Source organism: Orbicella faveolata, unplaced genomic scaffold (assembly GCF_042242905.1).
Source record: "Orbicella faveolata isolate gen_17 unplaced genomic scaffold, um_ofav_v1 contig_13, whole genome shotgun sequence".
NCBI lineage: Eukaryota > Metazoa > Cnidaria > Anthozoa > Scleractinia > Merulinidae > Orbicella > Orbicella faveolata.
In genome coordinates, this window is record NW_028301540.1 from 16,985,723 (window position 1) to 17,011,853 (window position 26,131).

General features: G+C 38.5%; 3 protein-coding genes across 5 annotated transcripts in view; 2 read left to right on the forward strand and 1 right to left on the reverse strand.

Moving 5' to 3' along the window:
• LOC110047452 (protein FMC1 homolog) overlaps positions 1 to 6,403 on the reverse strand; it is a 10,231-nt gene extending 3,828 nt beyond the window's left edge. The window contains exons 1-2 of the mRNA XM_020753206.2: positions 6,318 to 6,403; positions 1,356 to 1,499 (exon numbers count right to left, since the gene is read on the reverse strand). Coding sequence (XP_020608865.1) covers positions 1,356 to 1,499; positions 6,318 to 6,398 — 225 coding nt within the window. The 5' untranslated portion in view covers positions 6,399 to 6,403. The remainder of the gene's footprint in view (positions 1 to 1,355; positions 1,500 to 6,317) is intronic.
• On the forward strand, positions 2,404 to 4,145 carry LOC149115358 (uncharacterized). The gene has a single exon (XM_089284876.1). It carries the CDS (start codon positions 2,638 to 2,640, stop codon positions 3,664 to 3,666), a length of 1,029 nt encoding a protein of 342 aa, XP_089141002.1. The 5' UTR covers positions 2,404 to 2,637; the 3' UTR covers positions 3,667 to 4,145.
• Positions 6,404 to 6,481: 78 nt separating the features above from the next.
• On the forward strand, positions 6,482 to 25,506 carry LOC110047419 (immunoglobulin-binding protein 1-like). Of its 3 annotated transcripts, none has more exons than XM_020753170.2 (12): positions 6,482 to 6,615; positions 9,859 to 9,971; positions 10,406 to 10,490; positions 12,107 to 12,160; positions 17,853 to 17,984; positions 18,769 to 18,819; positions 19,160 to 19,229; positions 20,151 to 20,236; positions 20,606 to 20,653; positions 22,464 to 22,567; positions 24,322 to 24,425; positions 24,967 to 25,506. In XM_020753170.2, exons 1-12 carry the CDS (start codon positions 6,499 to 6,501, stop codon positions 25,005 to 25,007), a joined length of 1,005 nt encoding a protein of 334 aa, XP_020608829.2. In that variant the 5' UTR covers positions 6,482 to 6,498; the 3' UTR covers positions 25,008 to 25,506. The 3 variants fall into 3 exon arrangements, with proteins under 3 accessions (XP_020608829.2, XP_020608844.1, XP_020608836.1); XM_020753185.2 differs by lacking the exon at positions 24,967 to 25,506 and adding an exon at positions 23,634 to 23,695; XM_020753177.2 differs by lacking the exons at positions 24,322 to 24,425; positions 24,967 to 25,506 and adding an exon at positions 23,634 to 24,201.
• Positions 25,507 to 26,131: the final 625 nt, after the last annotated feature.

Consider the following 26,131-nt stretch of genomic DNA (forward strand, 5'->3'; position numbering starts at 1 on the left):
ATCCAATTTTGTCATCTTTTGTCTGAGCCAGAAGAAGATTAATAAGGAAATTAGAATCAAAATGTATGATAACAGTGCCAATAAGTTCTGTTCTCTAGATCGTAAAGATTTTGTGAAATTTCTGGGAATTCTTATTGATTGTAACCGAAAGTGGAAGCACCATATCGACTTTATCTCATTGAAAATCAGTAAGACTATTGGAATTCTAGCCAGGCTAAGACACTTTGTTCCAACTGAAACTCTTTTAATGATTTATCGCTCGCTTATTCTGCCATATTTATCCTACGGGATTTGTGTATGGGGTCGCGCAGCCAAGTCGAACATTGGCAAACTACTTGTTCTCCAAAAAAGAGCTCTTCAACTGATTTATTTTGCACCCAGTGATGCACATGCTATTTCTCTTTTCATTCAATCAAAGATTTTACCTGTAAATATGATCTATTTTGACACAGTTGTGAATCTCATGCATGATATTTGGAAAAAACTAGCCCCTTCGCCTATCAGAGCTCTTTTCACTAGGTCAAATGAAATTCATGGGTACAACACAAGGCATGCCGCAAAAGGGAATTATCTTCGGAAAGGAGTTAAGTTGGAAATTTTCAAACGCTCTTTTTCGAGAACTGGAGCGATATTATGGAATCAAATTTCTCCAGACTGGAGAGATTTATCTAAACCAATCTTTAAGAAAACAATTCGTAGATTTTTATTTGAGACACTTTCAGATAGGGATGACTATGTTGAAGTTGACACCCTGACTCAAGTTGTTGAATTTAGTTCCTGATTAATTTTAACCATAGTTTAGTTTATCACTAGTAAATCACAGCTCCTAGTGTCAATCAAAATATGTAAATGTACTTGTATTAAATGGTTTTGTAAATCCTTCTATAAGTAGTTGCATGACAATCTTATTTTTTATTTATTTATTTATTTATTTACTTATTTTTTTAATATAAATATAGATGTGGCCCACCTAGATTAGCCCAGGCTACCTGCGGGTTCGTGGTGTTGCTATTATCAAGCATTTTTAACTTAATCTGTATATCTATTTCTGTAAAAATTGTAAATATGTGAGTCATAGTAATAATAAAAGTTGTTGTTGTTGTTGTTATGGATATTTTTTGGAACAGTGCAATTCAACAGTGTCATCTTTCAAGAAAACAAGGGTGTGTGGTGATTGGTTGGTTGACTTCAGTGTCTTAAACTGGAACTTCCTTGTGTGCAAAATAAATAATCAAAATAGTTTTTGGCTCAAGCTAGCTAGCCAAAATTTCTCTTACTGGTAAAACAAGAACCAAACAGCATTGATTCAACTGTTTAACAGAGTTGGCAGAGTCAATGATAAAATTAGTTTGTACCTGTGCCATTCGCTGACTTTGAAGCAGGCAGAGATAGAACAGACAGTCACAGTAAAGCTTGTGTGCTAATGTTTCTCCAGCCTGAGAAAAGTGACGATATTCTGATATAAGATACTGACCTTCTAAACTGGAAGTGATTGGTTCCTGAGGAAAATAAATGAAAATATACATGTATATCTCAGTAACAAGTAGAACAGTAGAATTTTTATTGCCTGTGTTTTCTAATTTCTAATTTTCTAATTTCTCATCACCCACAATCATAATAATTATAATCATAATAATAATAATATATATTAATAATAATAATTATTATGTAATTTTGTAAATTGAGTAATAATTTCAGAAATTATGTTAACCCTAAATTAAGTTGAATCTGATTCTGTATTTTTCTTGGCAACTGTTTTTGTAACAGTGATAATCAGGTTGATCACTCTTAAGAACCAATTAGATTACTGTAATGATTTGATTTTTTCACCTCCTAATGAGAGCTCAGGTGTTCTAATAAGTAAGCCCCTTTGAGTGTTAGCTGTTTTTATGAGTGCCCCTACTCTAATAAGAAATCCCCACTGTGTACTTCCAGAAAATATCCTTACTCAACCCATGGAAGGTTATCAAAAATTCCAAAGGGGTGAAAGATCTCAATGGTCAAAATTGTTAAAGGAAAGTATGAAGCTAAACTGGAATTTCAGGAGGTGATTTGGAGGCATTAAACCCAATAAACATAACATGGGGGGGGGGGGGGGTATGGATATTTTCAAAAAAAAAAACATTACAAAAGTGGAAGCATGCAAATGGTTTATGATTATAAAAACCCTAGTAATTACAGTAATGGCCTATTCCCTCCATGAGATGCACCTGCAGGGAATCATGGCAGTTGTATTCATCAAAACAAATATTGAGTCTGAGATGATGAATACAACTACTGCCTGCAGGTTTTTCTCACAGAGGCAACTGGCCATTGTTCTTGAGTTAAAGCATCTCTTATCATTTTAGGCCTCTTGGCCTAATTCCTAAAAAAGTACCTGGGGAGTTTTGCTTAATTCATCATCTATCTTTCCCAGAGGGGCGTTCAATCAATTCACATATTCCAAAAATTGCATCCAGTGTTCATTATGCTAATATTGACGATGCGATTAGATTAGTAAGGCACACAGGCAGGGGCTGTGCGCTTGCTAAAACTGATATAAAAAACGCATTTCGTCTTATTCCGGTCAGTCCCTCGGATTACAACCTGCTGGGTATTTGTTGGCGGGATAAATTTTATGTTGACAGGAATCTTGCCATGGGGCTCTCGAGTTCTTGTAAAATTTTCGAGTTTTTTAGCTCCACTCTAGAATGGATAGCCCGTAATAAATTGCAGATACCAGGCATTTTGCATCTTTTAGATGACTTTCTTATCGTTAGCAATTCTATTTCATCCTGTGATAATGAGTTAAAAGCTTTCCTTCGGACATGTGATGAACTTGGTGTGCCAATGGCGCCTGAGAAAACAGTGGGGCCTAGCTGTGTTTTGTCCTTCGCGGGCATTGAACTAGACACAACACTAATGGAAGCTCGACTTCCTAGTGACAAGCTTACTAAATGCCATACTCTTATTCAAGATTTTATAACTAGGAAAAAAGTGACTTTGAAGGAATTACAATCTTTAATCGGTCTTCTTAATTTTACTTGTTCTGTTATCGTACCCGGCCGAACATTTTTGCGCCGTCTAATTAATTTAACGGTGGGGATTAAACGCCCCCGTTATTTTATACGTCTAAATCGTGAAACCATATCTGATCTTCAATTATGGCTTACTTTTCTAGAAGCCTACAATGGCAGATCCTTCTTTTTAGATTATGTTTGGCTTTCATCTACAAAACTGCACCTTTACACCGATGCAGCAGGCTTGTTAGGTTACGGTGCAGTTTTTGGCTCGCACTGGTTTTACGGTAAATGGCCCGATCGCTGGATAGGTACAAATATAATAATTCTAGAAATGTTTCCTATCGTTGTAAGCATTTCCATATGGGCATCAAAACTAGAAAATAAGTGTATTTTGTTTCACACTGATAATCAAGGCTTAGTAGAAGTAATTAATAAGAAAACAACCAAAGATAAAAAGCTATTAGCTCGCTTGCGGGCGCTTGTTTTGCAATGTTTAAAGCATAATATTCTATTTCGGGCTATTCACGTGCCTGGGGTGCTCAATGTCAAAGCTGATGCTCTATCGCGCTTACAGGTCACGAAATTCAAGTCCCTTGGCCAGGGCATGGATCGCGAACCGACGCTTGTTCCAGTGCCTCTTCTTCCGGAGAGTTGGCCTCTATAACTACAACGCTTTTAGCTGCTAGCTTAAATAAGGGTTCTACTGAAGTATACAAACGATCCTGGAAACTATTTACAGATTGGGCACAATCTTTTTTAGGTGTCACAACATTAGTTTTACCTTTAACACCAGCTGTTGTAGCACTATATGTGTCACACCTTTATTCACTTAATTATGCTTGCTCAACTGTCACCAGTTATTTATCAGCTATTGGCTATGCTCACAAGCTAGCAGGAGTCAATGATCCAACAGAAACTGCAATCATTAGACAACTTCTCAAGGGTTATCGCAAGTTAGCTCCGTCGCACGATGTGCGTCTTCCAATTACATTACCGATATTAACGCGACTCATTGCCTCTTTTGAGCACACAACGGAATCAGCGTATCAATTGCATATGTTATCAGCCATGTGCTCTTTAGCCTTTTTTGCATTTTTGCGTATTGGCGAGATCACAGTTAACAGTAGCAATCACAGTAATCTTATTATGCTTCCGTAGCTGGAGCAGTTACTCAACCGCCTAGGGCAGGTCACCGCCCTGCAGCTCACAATTTCTAAGTACAAACATAGTGATACCGGGCCCCCCTTTGTTATTTATCTCTATAAAGAAGACTTATGTTGTCCAGTGAGAACTATATTAGATTTCATATCTACTAGAGGAACCGCCCGCGGTCCTTTGTTTTGTTGGCCAGACGGGGTGCCCATTAAAAGAAACTTTTTTGTGGAGCAACTCAATAGGGCACTTCGCTTTTGTAAGCTCGATCCTGCTTTGTACAAATCGCACAGTTTTCGAATAGGAGCAGCCACTTGGGCTGCGGCCAAAGGTTTTACCGACACACAGATCCGCCAGTTAGGAAGGTGGAAATCTAACGCCTTTCTCCAGTATATTCGTACACCTAGCCTATCGACCAAGGTAGTTTCTTTACAAGTTTAGTCCACACGCAGGTGATGTGGTTATTTGCTGTTTATATACAATCACGTCAATCATTATTTGGTCACCAGTCCTCGGGTGGGGCGGGCCTCTCTTCTGGAGGCTTCCGGCCATTTTTCTCGTGCCCTCACCTTTGCTAGAGCTTTACGAACGAAATAATCGTTCCTAATTAGTTTTATTTGACTATGTATAATTTAATCAATAAAGCGGCCACCTCGTGTGGCCAAAATTTATCCCAACACTGGATCTGGATTACATTTTTGGGGGGCGCTCTTTGCAAACAAAGCTCGGCTGTTGACCAAATAATTGACTATAGTTTTTTCATTAAGCTGTATTTAATTGCATCTGGGAAAGGAGACATAAATGAATTTATTTGCCGCCAAATAAAAGTGTTTATGACTCCTACCCACTTTTATTAATTATTAAATGTAACTATCACAGTTTAACAACTAAGGTAAGCTAGGGAGGAATGGCAGTGAGCAGGGTTCAACCGGAGGGGGATGGAGTGTAATTTGTGCAACGTAACAAAAGGATTGAGTAATAGTCACGAGACTATCTGATGACCTAACTAACAATAGATTGATTATTTGGCAATAGTCACGAGTTGAGACGGAAAAGTACATAGCCTCGTTTCCATTGAGACCTATAAGATGATGCGTGTTCCTCGAGTTCGTCCTCTTTGTCTCCAGACCTAACACTCTGCGAGTTCAACCCTCCTCCTCCCTTCCTCCACCTCGTATATTTTTTATTTCTTTGTATTGGGTATTTTATTGTGGGCCTGCCGTTTTTCTCGTGCCCTCACCTTTGCTAGAGCTTTACGAACGAAATAATCGTTCCTAATTAGTTTTATTTGACTATGTATAATTTAATCAATAAAGCGGCCACCTCGTGTGGCCAAAATTTATCCCAACACTGGATCTGGATTACATTTTTGGGGGGCGCTCTTTGCAAACAAAGCTCGGCTGTTGACCAAATAATTGACTATAGTTTTTTCATTAAGTTGTATTTAATTGCATCTGGGAAAGGAGACATAAAAATATTGAGTCTGAGATGATGAATACAACTACTGCCTGCAGGTTTTTCTCACAGAGGCAACTGGCCATTGTTCTTGAGTTAAAGCATCTCTTATCATTTTAAAATTTGCTTGAAATTGCCTCACATACATGGTGGATTATATTTTTATATTTATTTTTTATATTTTTAGACTATATATTTAGAAAAGTAAATTATGAAAAAGGCTATTTTATCAGAATTTATAAGAACCACTTTATCTTAAAAATACCTGTGGGATTTATTGCAAATTTATCGTTCTCTATACTCTCTAGGTCCTCTACGGAGTATCGTAGATTACCTTCACTCCTCCCAGTAGAAACAATGCTTGCAAAGAGACTGGGGACTAGTAATCATCGGCCTTGACTTTCTCTCCGAGTCTATTGATCATTTCAATCTGTTAACCGAGCTGTTAACCTTAATAATTTTATAGATCACCTTGTTGAGAGCTTCAGACAGAAAATGAAAGACTGTTACGGTATTCCAAAGGAGGGAGCGCGAATTCGATCGCTGACCAACTCTCCAATATGCGTTTAGAACTTCAGAATACCCGGCCACTTTATTCACCCGTGTCGGAGGGCTTTGAAGAACGAGGTATATAACAATAGTTGCTATTCTTATTCAATGAGATGCTAATAAGTGGCCGGGTATTCTGGAGTTTAGCCCAGCCTTTACCTTAAATCGTGATAGAACTTTCAACTCTTTAAAAATTCTTCGAAGAACTTGTAAAGGAGGAGATACCACCGGAGATACCATATTTGAATGACTGGGACCAAATCTTTAATCAGCGGCTACCTTTTAGTGTTAGATTATCCTTCATGTAACGTCACATTGTCTCTGTCAACACGAGTCTAATATGGCGGCCAAGAATGTTGAGGAAGGAACTTCTCTGAGAGATATCTTTCAAAAAGGATTCATTTTACACAGTCAGTTAGAAGATTATGATGAGCCAAGCTCATCGGAGATATTTCAGGTAATGTTTAGTTAATTTAAGGGGTGTTTAAATTGTATTTGATTTATTTTGAATTTCTTAATGTACGTGTAAGCTTTCAAATTTCTCCCAAATGTAAGCTCAGGATTACAATGTATTTTTATCCATATGAGTAGTTCTAAGAGTGCCTCTGTATCATAAATTGTGCCTTGATTAATGCGCATAAGCTCAGATTACTTCAAATGGCGAGAACTTGTTTAAGCCTTTAGCTAGGTATGAAGACATGATTGATCATCGCAGTTCTATACACAACTTAAGCAGGTGTGAAATTAAAGCCCGGAAAAAATTCAGGCTTGAACGAGATTCGAACCCATGACTTCTTCGATACAGGTGCAGTGCTCTACCAACTGAGCTATCAAGCCAACTGGGAGCTGGTCACGTTGTCAGTTCGTTATATATCCAGAGATGGTGAAGATACAAGTGAATATATAAGCAATAGCCTTCATTTGGTGCGAAAAATATTTGTCCGCAGCTGTTCCAAGAAGCGAACAGTTTTCCAAGAGCGTAACTGTGAGCTTTGAGGAACAGATAATGTCTAAGGACAAATATCCGAGCATATTTTCATGCCTAATGGAGGCTATTGTGTTTATTACCTTCAAATCTTTTTCACAACATGTGCAGTCTTGAAAATTGGGGAATATTCTCAGATATTCCCCAGTTTTAGCTGGGGAATATTCAGTCATGTGACTTGTTTAGACCAATCACACACGAGCAAAAATATTTGATGCATTTTAGATGAACATACTATGATGTGAAATATCATATATTTAAGCCTGGGAGAAAGATATGAAGACATGATTGATCATCGCAGTTATATACATGGTCATGGGTTCAAATCCCGTTCATGCCTGAATTTTTTTCAGGCTTGAATTTCACAACTGCTTAAGGTTACTCCAAACCTTTACGGGGCTACTTTTTCCAAATTTTCTTTTTTCCAACCAAATTAAAGTTCATTATTCAAGGTAACATTTTCCAAAAAATGAAAATAAAATATTAAAATGCACGTGAGTTATTGGGAAAAAGAGGTTTTTTTAATAAAAGTTTATAAACCATTAAGGCGTCATAATCCCCATAAGGCTTAGACTCCTTGGCGACCTTTTCGCGGCAAACGGCTTAATCCAGAGATCCTATATCAAATACCTTCAATTTGAGATTTCATGTCCATCAAGAGTGCCTTTTTGTAATCACGCTTCAGCAATTGCTCCTCAGTTTCTTTTTGTTTTGTTACACATCGCTTTTCTCCATTTTGCCCTTTATTGTTGACCACCGACCTTAAACGTATGCACCTAAAACGTGACTGTAACACTATCGCTTTACCGTGAAGCTCAACTTTCCTCACTGAGAACGCTAGGGCTTCTGTTATTTCATTGGCTGGTGACATTTTGAGTTGACATCCCTCTGAGAAGGCGTGACATGTTTATAAATCTTTAGAAGGTGAAAACTTGCACTTGTTTTTCAAGAGAATCACTCCTTTTTAAATGAATTAAAAAGGGTATGTAGAATCGACGGTTTTCCTTGAAATTTGGCCAGAACATTCACTGATAGATATGCAACAAAAATATGCCGGCGAATTCTTTTATTTCAAATACTTTTTTCGTGGTGGTCTCTAACCCAACACGTTACGTGAATTTTTTCGATAGTGGAACTTGACAGATCTCTAAGAAGATAACCAATAGAAATGAAAGAAAATGCTGACACGCTTTGAGAGATTGATGCTTTGTGATTAACACTGCACCGTTATTTTGTATCAATGATCGCATTTGATACCTGATTAATTTACCAGAATTTCAGTCGGTTGTTTTGGCATTAACAGCTTCTGCCGCCTTAGGAAAGTAGTCAGCAAAAAAGAATATAGGTAATTCTATCTCATTCTACATTTTATAACCTTTGCATTGATATATAGTTTGTGGGGGTTTCCTTCAAAACAGCACGCGTACGAATTTTTTTCTGGAGGACACCCGCAAAGGTTTGAAGTAACCTTAAGTTGTGTATAGAACTGAGATGATCAATCATGTCTTCATATTTTTCTCCAAGGTTGAAATATATGATATTTCATGTACTCACTTGTACCTTTAGCTAGGTATCAATCAATGGACTTTATTTGCCAGCCACTGATATTTTTCCTGACAAAGTGAATTGCTTGACTTTACATTAGCTTATTTAGTAGCAGGATGATCTCAGCAAGCTCGTTAAAGCTTTTCAGAGGAGATCACCCCAAGTTCTACATAAACTTTACTGCGCAAATGTGTAAAGTACTAACGTATCAGTCAGTTTGACACTTCAACATCCTTCCCTGTACAATCCCTGGGCATTAGGCATTTCAATCTTTCAGTTGGTCAAATTCCCATCTCCCAGGCCAAGAATTTGTTCAGTTGAATGTGTTATAACAAGGTTATTGCATGCAAATGATGAATGTAACTACTACATTTTCTGAAAATGAATGAAACCTGATATTAAAGGCCTGTTTACAGCCATTCATGGTACCAAAGCAACAGTTAAACATCAGCTAAAGAGGGTAGTACAGGGGTACTCTCGTGATCTGTGATCTGTGATCTGTGAAATGTGAATTTAGGAAATTATTCTTCGTGACTTGAAGGTTTTGTGTAACCCATGAAGAACTTTAATTGTTTACCGATATTTGTGATTTCACCACTCTGTTCTACGTGATTTTAAGACGCAAGTCCTCCGGAAGATTTATGAAGGCTGAAAACATTCAAATGTGACCTCTGTTTAATTATCCTAATGCCTTGTAAGGCATCAGCAACTATCAACTACCTATCAAGAGTGATTTAGCTATGCGAGTTGGAATATTGAGCCTTTAGTTAGCCTTTCACGATTTTGCTTTCTTCAAATGCTCTTTCTAGCATAACAGCAGGTTGTTGAAAAGAGTATGTTACTCGCTTACTTTTGTGATTTCGGGAAAAAGGGATTTTCATATCAGTGATCCATGATTCGGTATTTTTCCCATTCATGAACTGTGCCAGACCCCCCTTCCCCCTTACAACTCTTCCTAAACTATCAAAATGCTGAAGTCTATGCTCTTACTTGCATCTTACCATATTTGGAGGCCAAAGGATCAAGAGTTTTAAAAAAATGACAAATATAACACAGATATCAAAAACTGTGTTTGACCTCTGACCCTAAGTTTGCTTTCCATGACTTCTCGAGTTAATTGAAGTCAGAGAGCCTGCACAATATTCCTTTCTTTCTATTTTGGTTTTGTAGAACAAGGTCACCACAGCTGTGAATCATTTTGTCCAAGCAACAGAAATGGTCAATAGTTTGGCTCTATTTAGTAGAAATGAAGAATTATCTGAAGTTCCTACTTCTGAGTTAAGGTGAGTCTGATGTAAAGCTCTATTCAGCTAATGTTACAATGGGTGATAAGTTTTCCTGCCTCAAGCACTTTGGCTATCAAAATCTTTGACTGGGATGATTTGTTAGGAAAAATGTAAGCATTAATCCTTTGTTACATACCTGAAAAGTACAACAAATCTATGACACCACTCAATTTTGTAAATCAAACTTTCACTTATCTTAGGCAGAATCTTGTAGGGTCTTATACTTAGGATCCTGTCAAAATCCTAAATGACTCTGTGTAGAATTTCTACCAGTAGTGTCCTTTACGAAATATTCTGCTGATTATAACTTTCTCATGTGCAGCTCAGTCCTACTGTTTAATAACAGTACATCTAAAAATATTTTATGACTCAGGTAGCTTCCCACTTGTGGCTTATGAAATTTAAACTTGAATGTTTTTCTTTGTTCTCAGATTCCTTTTGCTACCTGCATTTCTTGGAGACCTCTTTCTTAAACAAACGGCTTCTGATAGAATGACTACTCTTAACATTACAAAGGTGTGTTTTCACCAGAACATTTCATATCTTGAATGGGTCATTGATTAATAAAAAAGTTGAGCAATTAAACACTCTTTCTATGAGTTTACAGGCACAATAAAGCCATGTGTGATGCTTGGAAAACACAAGAAGAGCTTGCAAATCACAACCCATTATGCGAGTGATTTACAATCTTTTTGAGTGTTCACCTAATATCCCAAGTGGGTTTAATGCACCAATAAAACCAGAGAAAGAGTGGTCTAGTGCTTTTATGAAATAAGTATGGAAAATGTTTGTCAAAGAGAGGAAAATTTATTTTGCTTGTTCTCAAAAACTTCATGAGGTGACATGGCAAACCAATCACAGTGACTGAAAGAATGAAAGCACAGAGTCAACACTGCACACAAAATCTGCGGGGCAAAGCAACAAGAACATTAAGGGCTGTTAAAGTTTTAAGAAAGGAGAGGAAAAGGTTATCGATCAGTGAAAGGCAGAAAGTGTATTAATTAATTCAAAAGTACTTTGATGGAGAAATGCGGGGATTTGTGGCCAGAATCAGTCACATGAAAGGAAAAAAGTTTGCAAGTAGTGAAAACTTCTTACACTTAGGGAAGTGATTCAGTGATGACTTTCCAATCTTTTGCAAATGGAATAAAGGTTGGTTCCAGAAATGCTGCATCTGAAATTTATTCGGAATTTATCACTCTTTATTTCAAGGCTCTGAAGCCTATGTTTCTCTATATGTAGTTTGTTAAGTGGAAACTGTTGCTTGAAAGTTAATTGAACCCAAATTCATTTTAGCTTAAGCTTTTTGTTTTATTCATGCATGCTTGAGTTCAAACTTAAAACTACTGCCGGATAAACTTAAGTCAACTCAAAGGAATCTTTTCCATGCCTTTTGAACAACCCAAATTGATCTGTCCAGCTGGGCTGCAGTCAGAACTGTGTCCTCAACAGACCATGGAAAGCACTTAAAGCACTTGAAACTTTCTTCTAAACTCAAGAGTAAAAGGAAACAGCGTAAAAAATTTTTGCCATGGAAAACAAGATCAAACATTATAGTGTGACCAAATTCTGGTCCTGTTTTTCCTTACAAATTTCTATGTATATGTTGAATGAAAAGATATTTGTGTTACTGATACCTTGGCAGGTGAAATCTGAAACTGTTTATTTTGTTCTCACCAGTGTCATGAGTTCGTGTGGTGCTGCATCCATGTGTTTACCTGAACAATAAATGATAGGTTTTTGACCAATCAGAGCTCACGTAGTATCTCAGTTGTTTTATAAAGGGTGATATCCTGCATCATTTTTGTAATCATGTGCTATACATAGTCTGACCCTCACTGACATTTTGATAACTGCTCAGAACATACTTATTACTAAAACTTAAATGATGTGTCTGTAGGTGATCAAAACAAAAAACTGAACCAGTAGTTCTTAGGGTTAGTGAGTGGTGGTGTGTAGGGAGAGCAGGTAACAGCAGACAGCAAGAATGACTGCACTTTAATAATATCCCTCTTTTGTCACATGAGTTTTATCCCAGCACCAGGACTTAGCAGGCTGAGTCTGTCAGGCTTTACATGTACATGAGTATCCTACTTTTGCCATACTAACAATTGTGTTTTTTCATGCACTAGGTTTATTTTATAGACTATTTAAAGAGATGCAAGAATTATGGGGTCATAGATATGGTGAGCACACCTGCTATCTGGCATTGTTTTAAACTTGTTGTTGTTGAACAGAAATTATGTAGATACACAGTAATAAAAGTGATATGTTCACGTTGGCACAAGTGATATTTCAAAATTCTCTCAAAATTGTATGAGCCTCCAGGTGAGTGCAATTTAAAAGAATTTCCAGATATCAAGTTGAGTAGTGTTAATATTATCTCCTCAGAGCTTTATTATCTAGCTCTCTGCATGCACTGCAGGCCTATGATGCTCCCTCATCATAGGCCTGCAGTGCGTGCAGAGAGCTAGATAATAAAGCTCTGAGGAGATAATTATTTAAGTTACAGTATACCTTCAGGGGTGTCTCGCATCCAAGCGATGTAGCATGTGCAGTTTAAGCCGTGGATACTTAAACCCCTATATCAAATTAAAGCTTATAGAGCTGGCTATCAAACTATGCCAACAATTTCAAAATAAAATGAATTGTCGAATTTTTCACGACCATTAAATGCGAGCGCCCAAATCACCTTTCGAAAGCTACAAGTCAAAACGAATTTCGTATTTCGCCAATTTAATTTTTTCCTCGGTTTCAGGGCACAAAGCGCTTTAAAAACATGTCTGCGTTTTGGCATATTCAATTGTGTAAAAAGTTACAGAACATTTTCGAAATAGGATTAAAAAAAATGTAGAGTGATTGTACAAAAATCACTCTCGAAGAAAAAGTATTTCGAAATTAACAATTCCCAGACACACTGTTGTAGTTTATATGTTAAACTAGCTGCTGTCCAAATTTGAGGGCAATTGAACAAATTCCCTTTGAGTTATAACTCTTTAAATTGTCTGCTGCAAGTGAGAAAATTTATTCGAGAAAACAGTGCTAGGAAAAATCTTCTGCTTCGCAAACAAACTCCGCGCACAAATGCCTTCAACTGGGTTCTCAGATAACTGAGCCAATCAGTGCATGGAAAGTTTACCACCTTTAACCTCCTGGTGAAATTTACGTGCGAATCTCTAAAAAACCCCTGTGTTTCGCAATGCGCTGACGGCGCCGAAGGGGGAAAGATAATTTTTCTGTAGCTCGGTTTTTCTTGAAGCTGGTCTGGCATACGAACACTAGAGTGGCTGAGCGAAGGAAACAAACAAAAGAAAGTGCGGGGAGCAACTGTGTGTGGTCAACTCTGTATGGATAATATTTCAAATAGTCTCAATGAGTCCGACGATTCGTCGACATCGGACTCATCAGAAGAGTCTCTGTCAACATCCCTGTTATTGCTGTCAAGTTCCGAAATTTTTACAGAACCTTTCTTTTCTCTTACTACGAATATTTTGCCCCCCTTAGACGATAGCTATAGCTTCATCCACGTGGCGAACTTTCACTTCACTCATTGATCTATTTTCATTCATTCGTCGCTGCTTTCGCTTTTTCGAACTAGTCCATGTTTTTAATGTGGTCTGTGTTTACTTATAACTTAATAGAGTTACACCTAATACCAAAAATGGTGGGTAGTCAGAACAACAATGCTGAACAACTGAGAAGTCAATTCGTGACATCGATACAGGTTATTCCCGTGAAAATCGTCTCGGTTGATTGCATAGGCTCCATAGGGCTATCAATCAAAAGGTAAACTTTTACTTTCGGCGAAAATGTAAAACCGCTATTTCTCCGCCAATATTTAGCCTCAAAAATTTTTCTCAGAAATTAGAGATTATTCCTCGACCACTACTTTGACCCAAAACTCCAAATTTGAAGAAAATTGCCGACCCGAAGGTATACTGTAATCTTAATCAATTATTGCTTGAGCTTGTATACATTTACAGTACCATTACTATATTACAAATGCACTAACGTATTAATAAATGGCACAGCAGTGCTTGTCAAGTAAATGTTCTCAGTCATATAATAATCTGGAAAACAATTTGACCTACAACTTGTACAAAAAGAAAAATAATTTTAGCAGTGGGTTAGTGACAGTATGATATATAGATTTAGCCAAGCTTAAAAGCGGAGCTCCTAGGCCGTGTTTTTCAAAGCCTGATTAAGCTAACCCAGGATAAGGCAAAATTTTGATTTGAGTTTTGTAACTTTGCAGTGAGGTTTTCTGTTTTTATCACATACAGGGCAAAATTACTGAAAGCTGATTGGCTGAGACCGAGGGTATTTTTTCTTAAATCACAAGGGCACTTTTGGTAATCACTTTTGGTTACTTGATGCTGATTGGCTGAGCTCGCCTGCATTAAGTTGGTTTCAAACGGATTGTCACGGAATGTCAGAAATGTCAGAAACGTATTGCTTCTGAGTTTGACCTAAACGTGGTTATTTCATCTTAATGTGAAAGAAAATTGACACGCAGCAAAGCGCAGTCTTTTGGTGGAAAAGCAAAGGATTTTTCCATCCAAAAATGCATTGATTCGCAGCCTGCAAAAACTTTGCGTTGAGACGGCTGGTGTTGCAAGAAGCATAGAGTTACAGAACTTCATGGCTGCCAAACTGAAAGTTAATTTCTCCGTTTTGCTGCGGGTCGCCTTATTAGTATCACAGGTCACCTTATTGGCGTAAAAAAGAGTGTAAATTTTGTTGGTACGTTAAGTTTTTACAGTGGAAAGGATTCTAGAAGTTATTAGTATCACCCAACTAGTGGACTAATGCAAATCCTGCATTTTAATTGGCTACGCTACTAGAGGACTATTAGTAATAGTCCTCGAGTAGCGAAATTGGCACAATCGAGCGTGACGCTTTCTTTCGTTTTATTCCCAAATAAACATTTCTTCAACTTGCATTTGCTAACTTTATTATTGCCTTTTCTGTCCGACTAGTTGGGTGATACGAAAACAATTAGACCCTTCGCCCTCAAGGGCCACGGGTCAATAGCCCATGAGGCTTCACCTCATGGGCTATTGACCTGTAGCCCTTGCAGGCTACGGGTCTAATTGTTAATTAGAGCTCGTTTGGACACTTGTTTATGTCTTTCATCGACCGGAGTAGTTTCACCCCATTGCAAGCTTTGCAAAGCAGATTGAAAACAAAATTAGCTTGCTTAAAGTTTTATTTGTTAAGAAATTGCTTTGAGTGAATGTAACTTGCTGTGTTTTGCTTACTACTATAGTAGGCTTTTCCTTTCTACTGCTAGCCTGTTCTTTGATGACAACTGGCAAACCTGTTTACATGATGGCAAGACCTTGACAGTTTTCCTTTGTACAGAATTTGCCCTTTATGTGATAAACAAGTAATGGCAAGTGCCCTTGTGCAATTAAGGATTAATGTCACTTGTATTTTCAAACTTTTTCAAATTGTCCTCGTCGCTTTGTGACTCAGGCAATTTTGTGAAAACTTTGAAAATACATGTGAAATTAATCCTTAGTTGCCCTCGGGCCCATGCGATCAAATATACATATTGTTAGGCTTTCTGTTTTGAGTTTCAATAATCTCAAACTACACAAAACAAAAGCAGTGAAAAACATTTGTATACCTCCTGAGCAACCTGGCCCTGATTAACAAGTGAACCTAAAATGAGCCCGCAATCCAATTTAAAACCAGTACTTGGTCAGCGGTCAACTTTAAAAAACATGTGACCTCAATGAGCTCTAAACCTGAGCCCACAATATTATCATGTGATACTGGTCAGCAGATACCTTGTTTTGACAGCTGTCAATTGATCATAACATGGATGTCCAATATCAAATATGTTCGCTACGGTACCGATAAGAAGAAACCTAACAGGGAACGCTTGACCGAACGCGTTCTGTTTTCGTTCCACACGCGTTCCCGTTCCCGTTCTGTATCCGTTCCGTATCCGTTCTGTATCCGTTCCGTATCCGTTCTGTATCCGTTCCGTTCCCGTTCTGCATCCGTTCTGTGCTGTTCTGTTCCCGTTCTCTCAGCTTTCCATCGGTAAGCGTTCTTGGAACTCGTTCAAAGGAACGAGGTTTCCGAGAACTCGTTTACAAGATTAGCGACACTCATTTGCATTTCATAACATGGGTTAAAACTGTCGCCTTTATGCGAGAATAGGGACAGTAAACTTAAATTTTCGTGATGAAAATATGAGTCCAGTTACTCGAAAAATACGGGAAGATGGTATTATAACTTCAAGGCCAGTTTATAGTAAGTCTTTTTCCGAAACGATACGAAGCGACCGGCAATCTGTGTGATTGCCCGAGGAAAGGAAGAAGTAAACCAGCTTGCCAAGCACTTTTAACGCCATCGATGAAAAAAAATGCAAGCAAAAGACGAACTTTCGGCTCTTGTATTTACACGAATACTTTTAGTGAGATTTAACATTGAAGTATCGGCGAAAACTGTTCGGCGAATGCGGCAGAAACTTGGCTGGAGGACGGGAGAGGTGCAAAGTACTGACAAAAAGCCGAAGCGAGCATTTTGTGATACTTTTACTGACGTTATTTTCACAGGCGAATTTTCAGTAAAGACTGAACTTTATCCTCGCCGATCCTTCCGCAAAGCTGGTGAACAACACCGTAATAAAGGTCAACCAAGAAGTCGATGGTTTGTTTTGTTTCTCTTCACGAGGAAACCTTTCAATCCCAGTCTAACTCGACTCGTCCATCCATTTCCTTATTTGGACATAAGTTAAGTTTGTTGACAATAACAAAATGGCCGCGATGAACATGAAATGGACAAGAAGATGCAGGGAAGATGCTTGCTTAGTGCGTGTAAAAAGAAATAAAAAAAGACATACGATGATTCGTTCTGTCATTTTCTCAAGATCGCCGGGCTGGACAAAAATTGAACGAACGTGTATTTAAAGTTACATCGTCTCCAAATCTTTGGTAAGCACTCTGATAGCGTAACTTACTACCATGTGTTCTGAAGAACGCGTTCTCTTATAGTTTGCGTTCTGGAGAACGCTTTTTTTTCCATTTTTGTGATTCGTAACCGCTCCGTATGCGTTCCATTTCCGTTTGGTGTCCGTTCTGTATCCGTTCTGTACCCGTTCTGTACCCGTTCCGTTCGCGTTCTCGTACCCGTTCTGTATCCGTTCCGTTCCCGTTCGCAAACGCGTTCCCGCGCGCCTCGGTTGACCTATTTAGCCGCCGTGTTGCGTGACATTGTCGTCGTTAGGCGCATGCGCCCACGATACATGCTGCTAGCCATGTTGACCATCTATTTCTATACATGCATGTGGTTCTGTTCCTATAGTTATGGGGCTCTGTTTGGCGGCCCTTTGGGCCACCAGAGCTCTGCTATGATGAGAAAGTGTTGCATTAATGTTTCTTTTGTGCCTCTTTCAGTATAACTTTAAAAAAAAATTCCACATAAAGAACACTAATTACAATGCAATACTTACATTACCTACATTTAGATATATACAAAATACTCCACTTACATTATGTTGCTTGCATTATGGTACTAACACTACTTTTACAATGCAATATTTGCACTACTTACATTGTTATACTCATAATTTACTTACAATGCGATACTTACATTACCTTCATTAAGGTACTTACCCGGAAAAACTCACTTACATTACATGACGTTACTTACATTATGGTAGTTTAACTTCTCTTACCACACAATATTTACACTACTTACATTGTTATATACTTACGCCACTTACAATACGATACTTTTTTAACAAAGAAAAACAAACAAAAACCCTGCATTTGTATACTTGGTACAGCTAAAAAAAATTACGGATTACTGACTTTCAGTAGAACTTACCATAATTAACTTTATTTGTGCTCTTCTTGTAAGGACCTGTCAAGATACACAGAAACATCAAGTTCTTCAGAAATGAAAGAAAAAAGTATCAATCAAATGGCAAATAGTCGACAAGAAAAAATAACAAGATATAAAGAACAAAAAGAACAGGAAAGACAGCTTAAGGTAAGAGGTGTCTAAGGTCACAAGTCAAGAGAGCTGCAACAGGGCTCAGAGCCACCTTATATTTTTAAATGTCCATTTTGTCGGTATTTTGATGTTGCCATTTTCACATCATACATTTGGTTTTCATTACTTACTTGAAGTTTTACAGTATTAACACCACTGTGCAGTGATGCAGTCTTGCATAGCAGTGTAATCAGAGCTAGTGTGTATATAGACAGGTTGATGGGAGCTGGTCTGGAAAATGACTACACTGAAACACTGTACAAATATAGAAATTTAACTTCGTCTTCGTGGTTTTTACTTCACAAATCTTTGCAAGAGTGGTGATAATTCGGTATGCAATAAAATTGCTTTTGGTGGACTAACAATAAATTTTCAAATGATTGAAAGCTCCACTGACAGAAAGGCCAACGCTACATTTTGGTAAATGGTTTATAACATTGCTTACCCTGCAAGCAGTTGTCCCTTCGATCTTCCTAGGAAAGTCAGGAAGAAGACTCAGGAAGATTGAACGGACCTCTGCTTGCAGGGTAAACATTGCCATTTGTGTAAATAAAAAAGAGAAAGGAAAAACGTCCTGAGGCATTTTAGTGACAAAAACAGCTTCAAAATGTTTGTGGGTTGTATGGTAGAAGACACTGTTAAATTGACCAATCATAGTGTATGTACATGTAGTAAAATTATTAATGGATGTTATACTATTGGTGTCTTCATTTGTTTTTTGAAAATGCAGACATATCAATCTTGCATGTTTAACACAGGTAATTGATAATTATATTTGCAGGAACTAAAAAACATCCTAAAAGAATCATCTACAGGTGATGAAGATGTTCAGGTACTTGAAGTTTTTATATTCGTATTAATGTTTCTATAATTTGATAACTACCAATATTTAAGACATGTTTAAAACTTGCAAAATAATAAATTCGTGTTCTAGAAGAACCTCATTCCTAGTTTCAATAATAAAGGGAGAATACCCAGCCTGTTAGGAGAGGAATTGCTTTAAGTTTAGTCCATGGAATTTTTCAGCCATTTTAGCATGTATGCTTGACTTCATTTTGAAATTTTCAAAAAATTATAGATGTTAATCACCATCATTCCTGTGCTTTGTGGGTTACCTTTGTTGTGAATGTTAAGAAAACTGTCTCAAGAACAGGTTTTTTGTTTGTTTACAGAGGAACTATTATGTTGTTCTGTTGAAGCTGTGGGTGAGTAAGGTTGTGGAGCATCTTACAAGTCTGCAAAGTAAGTTTTGTTTTATGTTGGAAATATGGTGAAACATGTCTTCTACAAATCAGATCATTGTCCTGGATTATTACAGAGTATACATTTTATGTGTACTTTTGTGTATAGTAGGATCAAAAGTTTGGACAAGACATTTCAATCTTGTGTAGCCTGTGTAGCTGGAGGGACTTCACACGAGTGCTTTGTTTTGGTGTGAAGCTGCTCACAGCCGCAAGAAATGATGGCTCCACCATCAAAAATCGCCTGCTCACAAATCCTGCTAGCTACGCAGGCTATTTCAATCTGCACCCAGTGGTAATCCATGATAAATTGGCACTCTATCCAATGAACTGACAAAATTCTTAATGAAATTTTTTTTCAACATTCTAATAATTTTCAAAGAAAGATTTAAATGTTTATATTTGTTTGAGCTAATTCATTTCTTTCCCAAGAATACAAAAAAATTAATCGCTCTGACTAGCAATAAAATCCGAGTTGCTTGATTCAGATTCAAAATATATGAGCTAACGATTATATAAACAATAACCTCCATTTGGTGAGCTAAATGCTTGGATATTTCTCCGTGGACATGATCTGTTCCGAGATGCGAACAGTTTTCCAAGAGTGTAGCACCAGAAAAACTGTGAGCTTTGAGGAACAGATAATGACCAAGGACAAGTATCTGATCATATTTTTGTGCAAAATGGAGGCCATTGTCTTCATTATCTTTCAAATATTTCTCACAACACATGTGGTTCTGAAAATTGGGGAATATCACCCGGATATTCCCCAGTTTTAGCTGGAGAATTAGCAGTCACGTAACGTGTTTAGACTAATCGTATGCGAGCGCAAATATTTGATGGATTATAAGCTTCGATATGCTACTGCATCTCAATATAACATGCACTGCTGATCTTTTGTCCTTACTTTGGAACATTGTAGGTGAAATGGAAATCCTTGAACACATGAAGGTACTAAAGGGAAAAGGAAACGACCGTAATCAAGAAAACAAGCCCCTTGCTGCTGAGGTTGGAATACTAATTGTGCTCAACTATTTAGCTTTCGCAGATACCTATATTTGAAGTGTGGAGACATGAACTGCAGAGAAAAATGCAAAGACATAAATGATCATCGCAGTCGTGTACACAACTTAAGCAGCTGGTCTCTCATATATTCATATGCATTGCTCACCATTTGTCTTGGTCTTCATATATATTGAGACCTTTTGATTCTGCCATACCAAAGGGCAGACTTGCTAGTCTGGGGGAATCATGACGTGATGTTATTCTTTGTTTTTATTAACATGTATTTCTTTGTTGCACTTATGCAGACTTCTTCTTACATAGCAAGACTGTCTGTCCGATTGATTGTTCATTGCTCCACATGTTTTGTTTTAGTCTCAACAGGGCTTCAAACCAATCCTGATAACAAGGGAGATGATTAAGGTATGGAATAGTTTTTCGCAGGCCTTGATGGAAAGGCTAATCACAGGTGTCCCAAGCTCGCAAATGAACGTCCCTATACATACAGTAGTACCCAGGTTACCAGTATACCCTTTAGAGAGGTCAAGAATTGAAGATAAAAGCCACTTAAATTGCCATAAATCAGCCCAGAAACCTCACGGGAAATAGTGAAACACAGAACGGAAGCAAGGTAGATTTATTTTAATCTATACTCCTTCGTATTTTTTAGGCTTGCAATGTAGAATAGTGTTTCCAGCACAAACTTCTTATATTTTGATTGTCCCATTTTAAACCTGAGTACTACTGTATGTACAGTGATGTTCTTTTGCGAGCTTGGGCACCTGTGGGCTAATCTAAATAGAAATCAGACTGTGAATTCTTATTCCTTAATTCTAGTGTTGATAATATAAACATGGAAAGCATCTTTACCATACTTTGGTATGGATGCCATTGCAGTAAATGTGTCCAGTGTCTGGGAATGGTTAACAGCCTGGCGATCACTTGGTCACTTTTTTTTTATAGAAATTAGGGTAAAGGTGAAGAACAGCCCCCGCCCCCCCAAAAAATGTCTCGACTGTTGCTTTTCTGTCGCTCAACTGTCAGCTGACTGTTTGCAGACAGTCGATGGGCAAGGAACTCTGTCATGTTGCTGTGATGACCTGTGATCACTGCCAAATTAAGCGCTGTCAGTGGAACGATTTATCCATCTTGTCTAAGACCAAGAGAAGATCAAGGCTAGAGATCCCCATATAGGCCTCATACGCCAGGTTATCCCTCTTAAGTTATTTTTAGACATGATACTAAGTTCTTCCGCGGAAGTTACTTGCACATTGCGCGGATGTTTTCGTGGACGATTTGTTTATGTTTTGTTTACATATTGAAGGAAAACCTCCAACGCTGTGGAGGTTAATTTTTCACGTGTAGCGTCAATAGGAGTTTGAATAAGACACAGAAGTCCTCTGCTCAAACAATAAAAACTGGATGAACGGCAAAGAAATGAACAGCCAAGCGAGCACAAAGCATCTGTGCTTTGCAACGTCTTTTGAAAATCAAATCTTATAAAAGAATTTTTCTCCGCATTTCCCACCATTTCGTCTCAGGAAGTTTCGAGAAAGTCGCTTAAGCTGTCCACGCATCGCGCGAGTAACATCCACGGAACAACTGGGTACGAAGTCTAAAAATAACTTAAGAGGGATAACCTTGGGTACAAGGCCTATATGGGGGATTTACTCTCCTACCGTGATCTTCTCTTGTCAAAGCCATCTTGAAGAGGTGCTAACAGACGAATCAACCAAAGACTGATTTTTCCGCATAATTCGACTAAGCAACGAATTTATGCATCTCAGACGCCTAATTCGTCACAGAAAAATAATTTGTTCTTACTATTATTTTGACCAATCCAAACTTTTCGAGAATTCAAAGAGAGAAACAATCGTAAAAATCCCTGCCAATTAAGATCGGACATCCAAATCGCAGTCCCTGTTATGATTTCCCTGTTGCCTAATTCATCGCAGAATAATTTGCGAAAACACCGTGCGAGTTTACCTTTCACTAATTAGTGTTATAAATTCACTCACTGTTATGGGAACACGCTCGGAGGCCTAGGGGGAATTAGTTGGGGAAGGGCGAAGTTAACACGGTGAAGCAACGAAAGTTACTTGTAAACTTTCATCACTTCTGTTTTTTTTCCTGGGTTTCCGAGAATGTTATAGGAAACGTCCCTTGTACTGTGCATTTTCGAATTTAACAAAAGTTTAACGTTTACTACACGTAATATATGTTGCTTTGTCAGGACAAAGTGTTTGGTGCGGGCTACCCCAGTGTTCCTACCATGTCACAAGAGGAATTCTTAGAAAAGGAAATTCTAGAGGGAAAAGTTGTGTTGGATTATAAAGAGTAAGCTATATCTTCCAGATCTACTTAATACTTCGCATTTCGTCACATGTAGAAAACTTGCTGAATTTGCCGTGAACCACATTGAATGTTGCTTCCTTGGCGTATTGTTGAATTAAGTTATACGTGGAAGATTTGACAGCTTGAATAGTATTTGATGCCTAAATGCGTCATTATTGATGTTTACGTTTAATTCATGAGAGAGATCTTTGCAGTTACTAGTGTGTCCCCTTAGATTTAGACCCGTTTTATTTGTGATGCCAGGCGGGTTATAGAATCAATATTCCTAATTGACCATTTCATTCACATGGATATTACTAACCTTTTAACCAAAAATGTATGAATTCCTTCATTGAGGCAAATTTTGCTAGTTGGAGGCTAAGAATGGTCAGTTGGACCGATTTATGGTGAAAAAGATAGTTTTGGAGAATATTTGTGCTTTTCTGTAATTGACTACTCCAAGTAGCTTCACAACCTCGTTCCCAGACTCTCTCTCCTCTGCCTCCCTCAGGCAGAGGAGAGAAAGCCTGGGAACGAGGTTGGTAGCTTCATTGCTCGCTATGTATTCACAAGAATCATGGACATAAATTCCTAAATATCTCTTTACTTCTTACTAAGTTACTACTTCACTGTAAAGCATTCCTATCACATTAGGTAATTCAACTGTGTTTAGTGCGGTTTTCAATTGAGTATCGTAAAACCCCGACCAGAGTAATCACTCCAGCCAATCACAGAGGACCTAGAATTCACTGAAACAATCAAAACTCCAAACAAAAGGATGCAGCTGACGTGTAGCGTGGGAAACCAGTGGAAGCGAGTAAGGATCGATTTTATTTTTACTTGCGATTGGATGACGAAGTCGTGTGATTTTTACCCTGCGAGCAGGCTCTTGTGCGTGGCGGAACGAGGAAAGGCGAAGGCGCGAGAGATAGTCCCTTACCGGCTCGCTTCCCCCGTCGACCCGTCTCTCGTGGCTTCGCCTTTATTCCTGCCGCTGCACAAAGGGGTCGTTTGGGGGGGTAATACAAAGCAAAGAAAATGCGAATTACCTGTCATTACTTCTTTTCAGTTGTTACGTCCCCTAAAGGAGCCATGGCAAGGAAGGCTCATCATTTACAATAGCAATAGTTGGTATGAGATAGGAATGATCGATTGATACGTGAAGTGGCCATATCCTTTTGTGTTTATCAGATAACTTTTTTAATTCCATTACTTCCAAACACAATAACCACTACTTGAAGTCCTTGAATTTTATCAGTTCTTCTAAGCTCACAACTTCCCATATTTTCGCAGACGAATTCGGGTCAAATGGAAGCTTTGGTTTATATATCCCAAAGGGGAGAGCATATGGTCCCAGGCACAATATAATTAACATGCACTATGATTTCGTACTGTTGAAATTAGGATAGACAAAAGAGACAATAAATGTCTTGTACTGCCACTCTGAAATTGGCTTATAGCCTAGTCCAAAGTGGTAGCCTTCCAAACTTAAGTTACCCAGTCATTTCCCAAACTGAACAATACACAGTTTTATCATATGGCTTGTTCTTGTAGCCGATATAACGCGCGGCCCGATTGGCTAATTGTAGGACATTATTCTCAAGTATGCCCACGGGCCGATTACAGGCTTGCAAAAACGAAGCAAAAAACGGATTGAAATTGAGATTGACGCGGTTTGAGATTTTCCCGTAAAGGTTAATAAGTAGTTAGTATAAAATCTTACTACAAGCAATGTTCTTATCTTTCGTATTTATTAGTGGACAAAAGCGGAATGAGAAGAAGTCGAGTGATGAAGAGTCCGAAAGTGAGGACGCCCCAGATAAACTTCAGAAGAAGAGGGACTGGGATGAGTGGAAAGATGGTAGGCGAAAATTTTGTTTACTATTTACACGGAGTAACCAGATGGATCGGGTCGGGTAGCAGCACTCGTAAGGTCTCGCATGAATGGCTTGTGATACCCTTTGAGAGGACAATAGAACAAACAACAGAAACAATGCCTAACGCCAACCCCAAAACCCCAAAACAATAACAGCTGCTAATAATCAAAAGAGTTACAAGCTTACGAGAGCTGCTACACTTCTGGATGGTTCAGGGTTTTGGGAAATGGTACGCAGAAGCCCAACCTCTGGTTGAGATTTGGTGTGGCCATTTGCAAGAATGTACTCGAACCGCCTGAAACTTAGCGAACCAGCCGCTAGCCTGCGCAAACTTATGTTGTCATCCATGACATCCAATAGCTGTTATTGAAGCTATCAGCGGTTTGACATACAAACGAGGCGAAAGGGTCAATTTCGTTTTCTATTGGCCCTGTCGCCTCGTTTGTATGCCTTTTTAAACAACGGAATATTTGACCGCAGGCTCAACTGCAATAAGAGCTATTTATACGTTTATTCTTTTTGTAGATCATCGTCGTGGTTGGGGTAACAGAGAGAATATGGGCTAGTGTGACAACGGCAGATTGAAGAAAGACCAGCCGTTCAATGCCACGCTATAATGACGGCCATCACGCGTCACGCTTTCCCAGATTGAGAAACTGTTCTAAGAAGAAGAGCTTTTTCACCTACGGATAGGATAAATGTTTTCCCCTCTGTATTATGTGGAGGTGAACTGCGTTGATGTCAGTTAACTGAGAGACTATAGAGCAATGTTATCTAACCCACTGACCTAACACCCGACCTCCCCACCCGTCTGTGTAGGAGACGAATTTTTACCGGAATGACAGCTTGTCCCTCCCACACCCCAGGAGAAATTTTTAAAAATCCCCTCGAGTACAGCAGTTTCTTTGAAAACCAACCTTTTGATCGCAATATCTCTAGGACACCTAGATCCACAGAATGAAACAATGCGAACGAATTCAAACGAATGAAAGGATCAAAGGAGTTTTCATACTGATACACTCGACAGATGTATGAATAAAAATGCCTTGTCTGGCCTCGAGAGTATTTTGTTCGCTTTTGTGTTGTGATTTACTCCATGCCGTCTGTTGTCGTAGAAGTGTGTCTACTCTTAATAGACGTTATACCGGCTAAATTAATCTGAATCAGAGTAAACTTACTTAAAGAAGTATGTCAGTCGACTTGGCAGTGTAAGATACTCAAGTCACTTGGACCATGGTACATTTCTTCTAATCTGAAATAAAGAAAACAAACAACGACGGCTTTAGTAACTAAAAATACTCAAGATAAACACTGATGGAAGTAGACTGTTCAAAGCCCTCTATTTTCTCCTATTTTTATTCGATCGTTGAACGGGCGGATAGAATCGCGAGAGAACCGGACGCCAGCGCAAAACGAGAGACTTAACGGGGTAGGGGGTGGGGACAGCGATAAATAGCTAAATGAGTAAATATTCTTCGTTTGGTTCGCTTCGCTCGCCCCCCCCCCCCGGCCCCCGCCCCTACCCCCTCGTGCTTTGCACTCGCCTCGCTCGCTTTTTCTCTTGCGTGCGTTGAATAATACAGAGGCTGAGAACAGTCCATGATGGAAGTTAGGGGAAGATATTTTTACGAACAACGAACCACAAAATCGAAAAAACGTTAGGAAACACGACGAATTATATATTGATAGA

Coding starts and splice junctions, on each gene's coding strand:
- LOC149115358 (XM_089284876.1), top strand. CDS start 2,638: ATGGGGCTCTCGAGTTCTTGTAAAATTTTCGAGTTTTTTAGCTCCACT.
- LOC110047419 (XM_020753170.2), top strand. CDS start 6,499: ATGGCGGCCAAGAATGTTGAGGAAGGAACTTCTCTGAGAGATATCTTT. Junction 12,161..17,852: donor ATTATGGGGTCATAGATATG/GTGAGCACACCT, acceptor TCTTCTTGTAAG/GACCTGTCAAGATACACAGA. Junction 18,820..19,159: donor CAGGTGATGAAGATGTTCAG/GTACTTGAAGTT, acceptor GTTTGTTTACAG/AGGAACTATTATGTTGTTCT.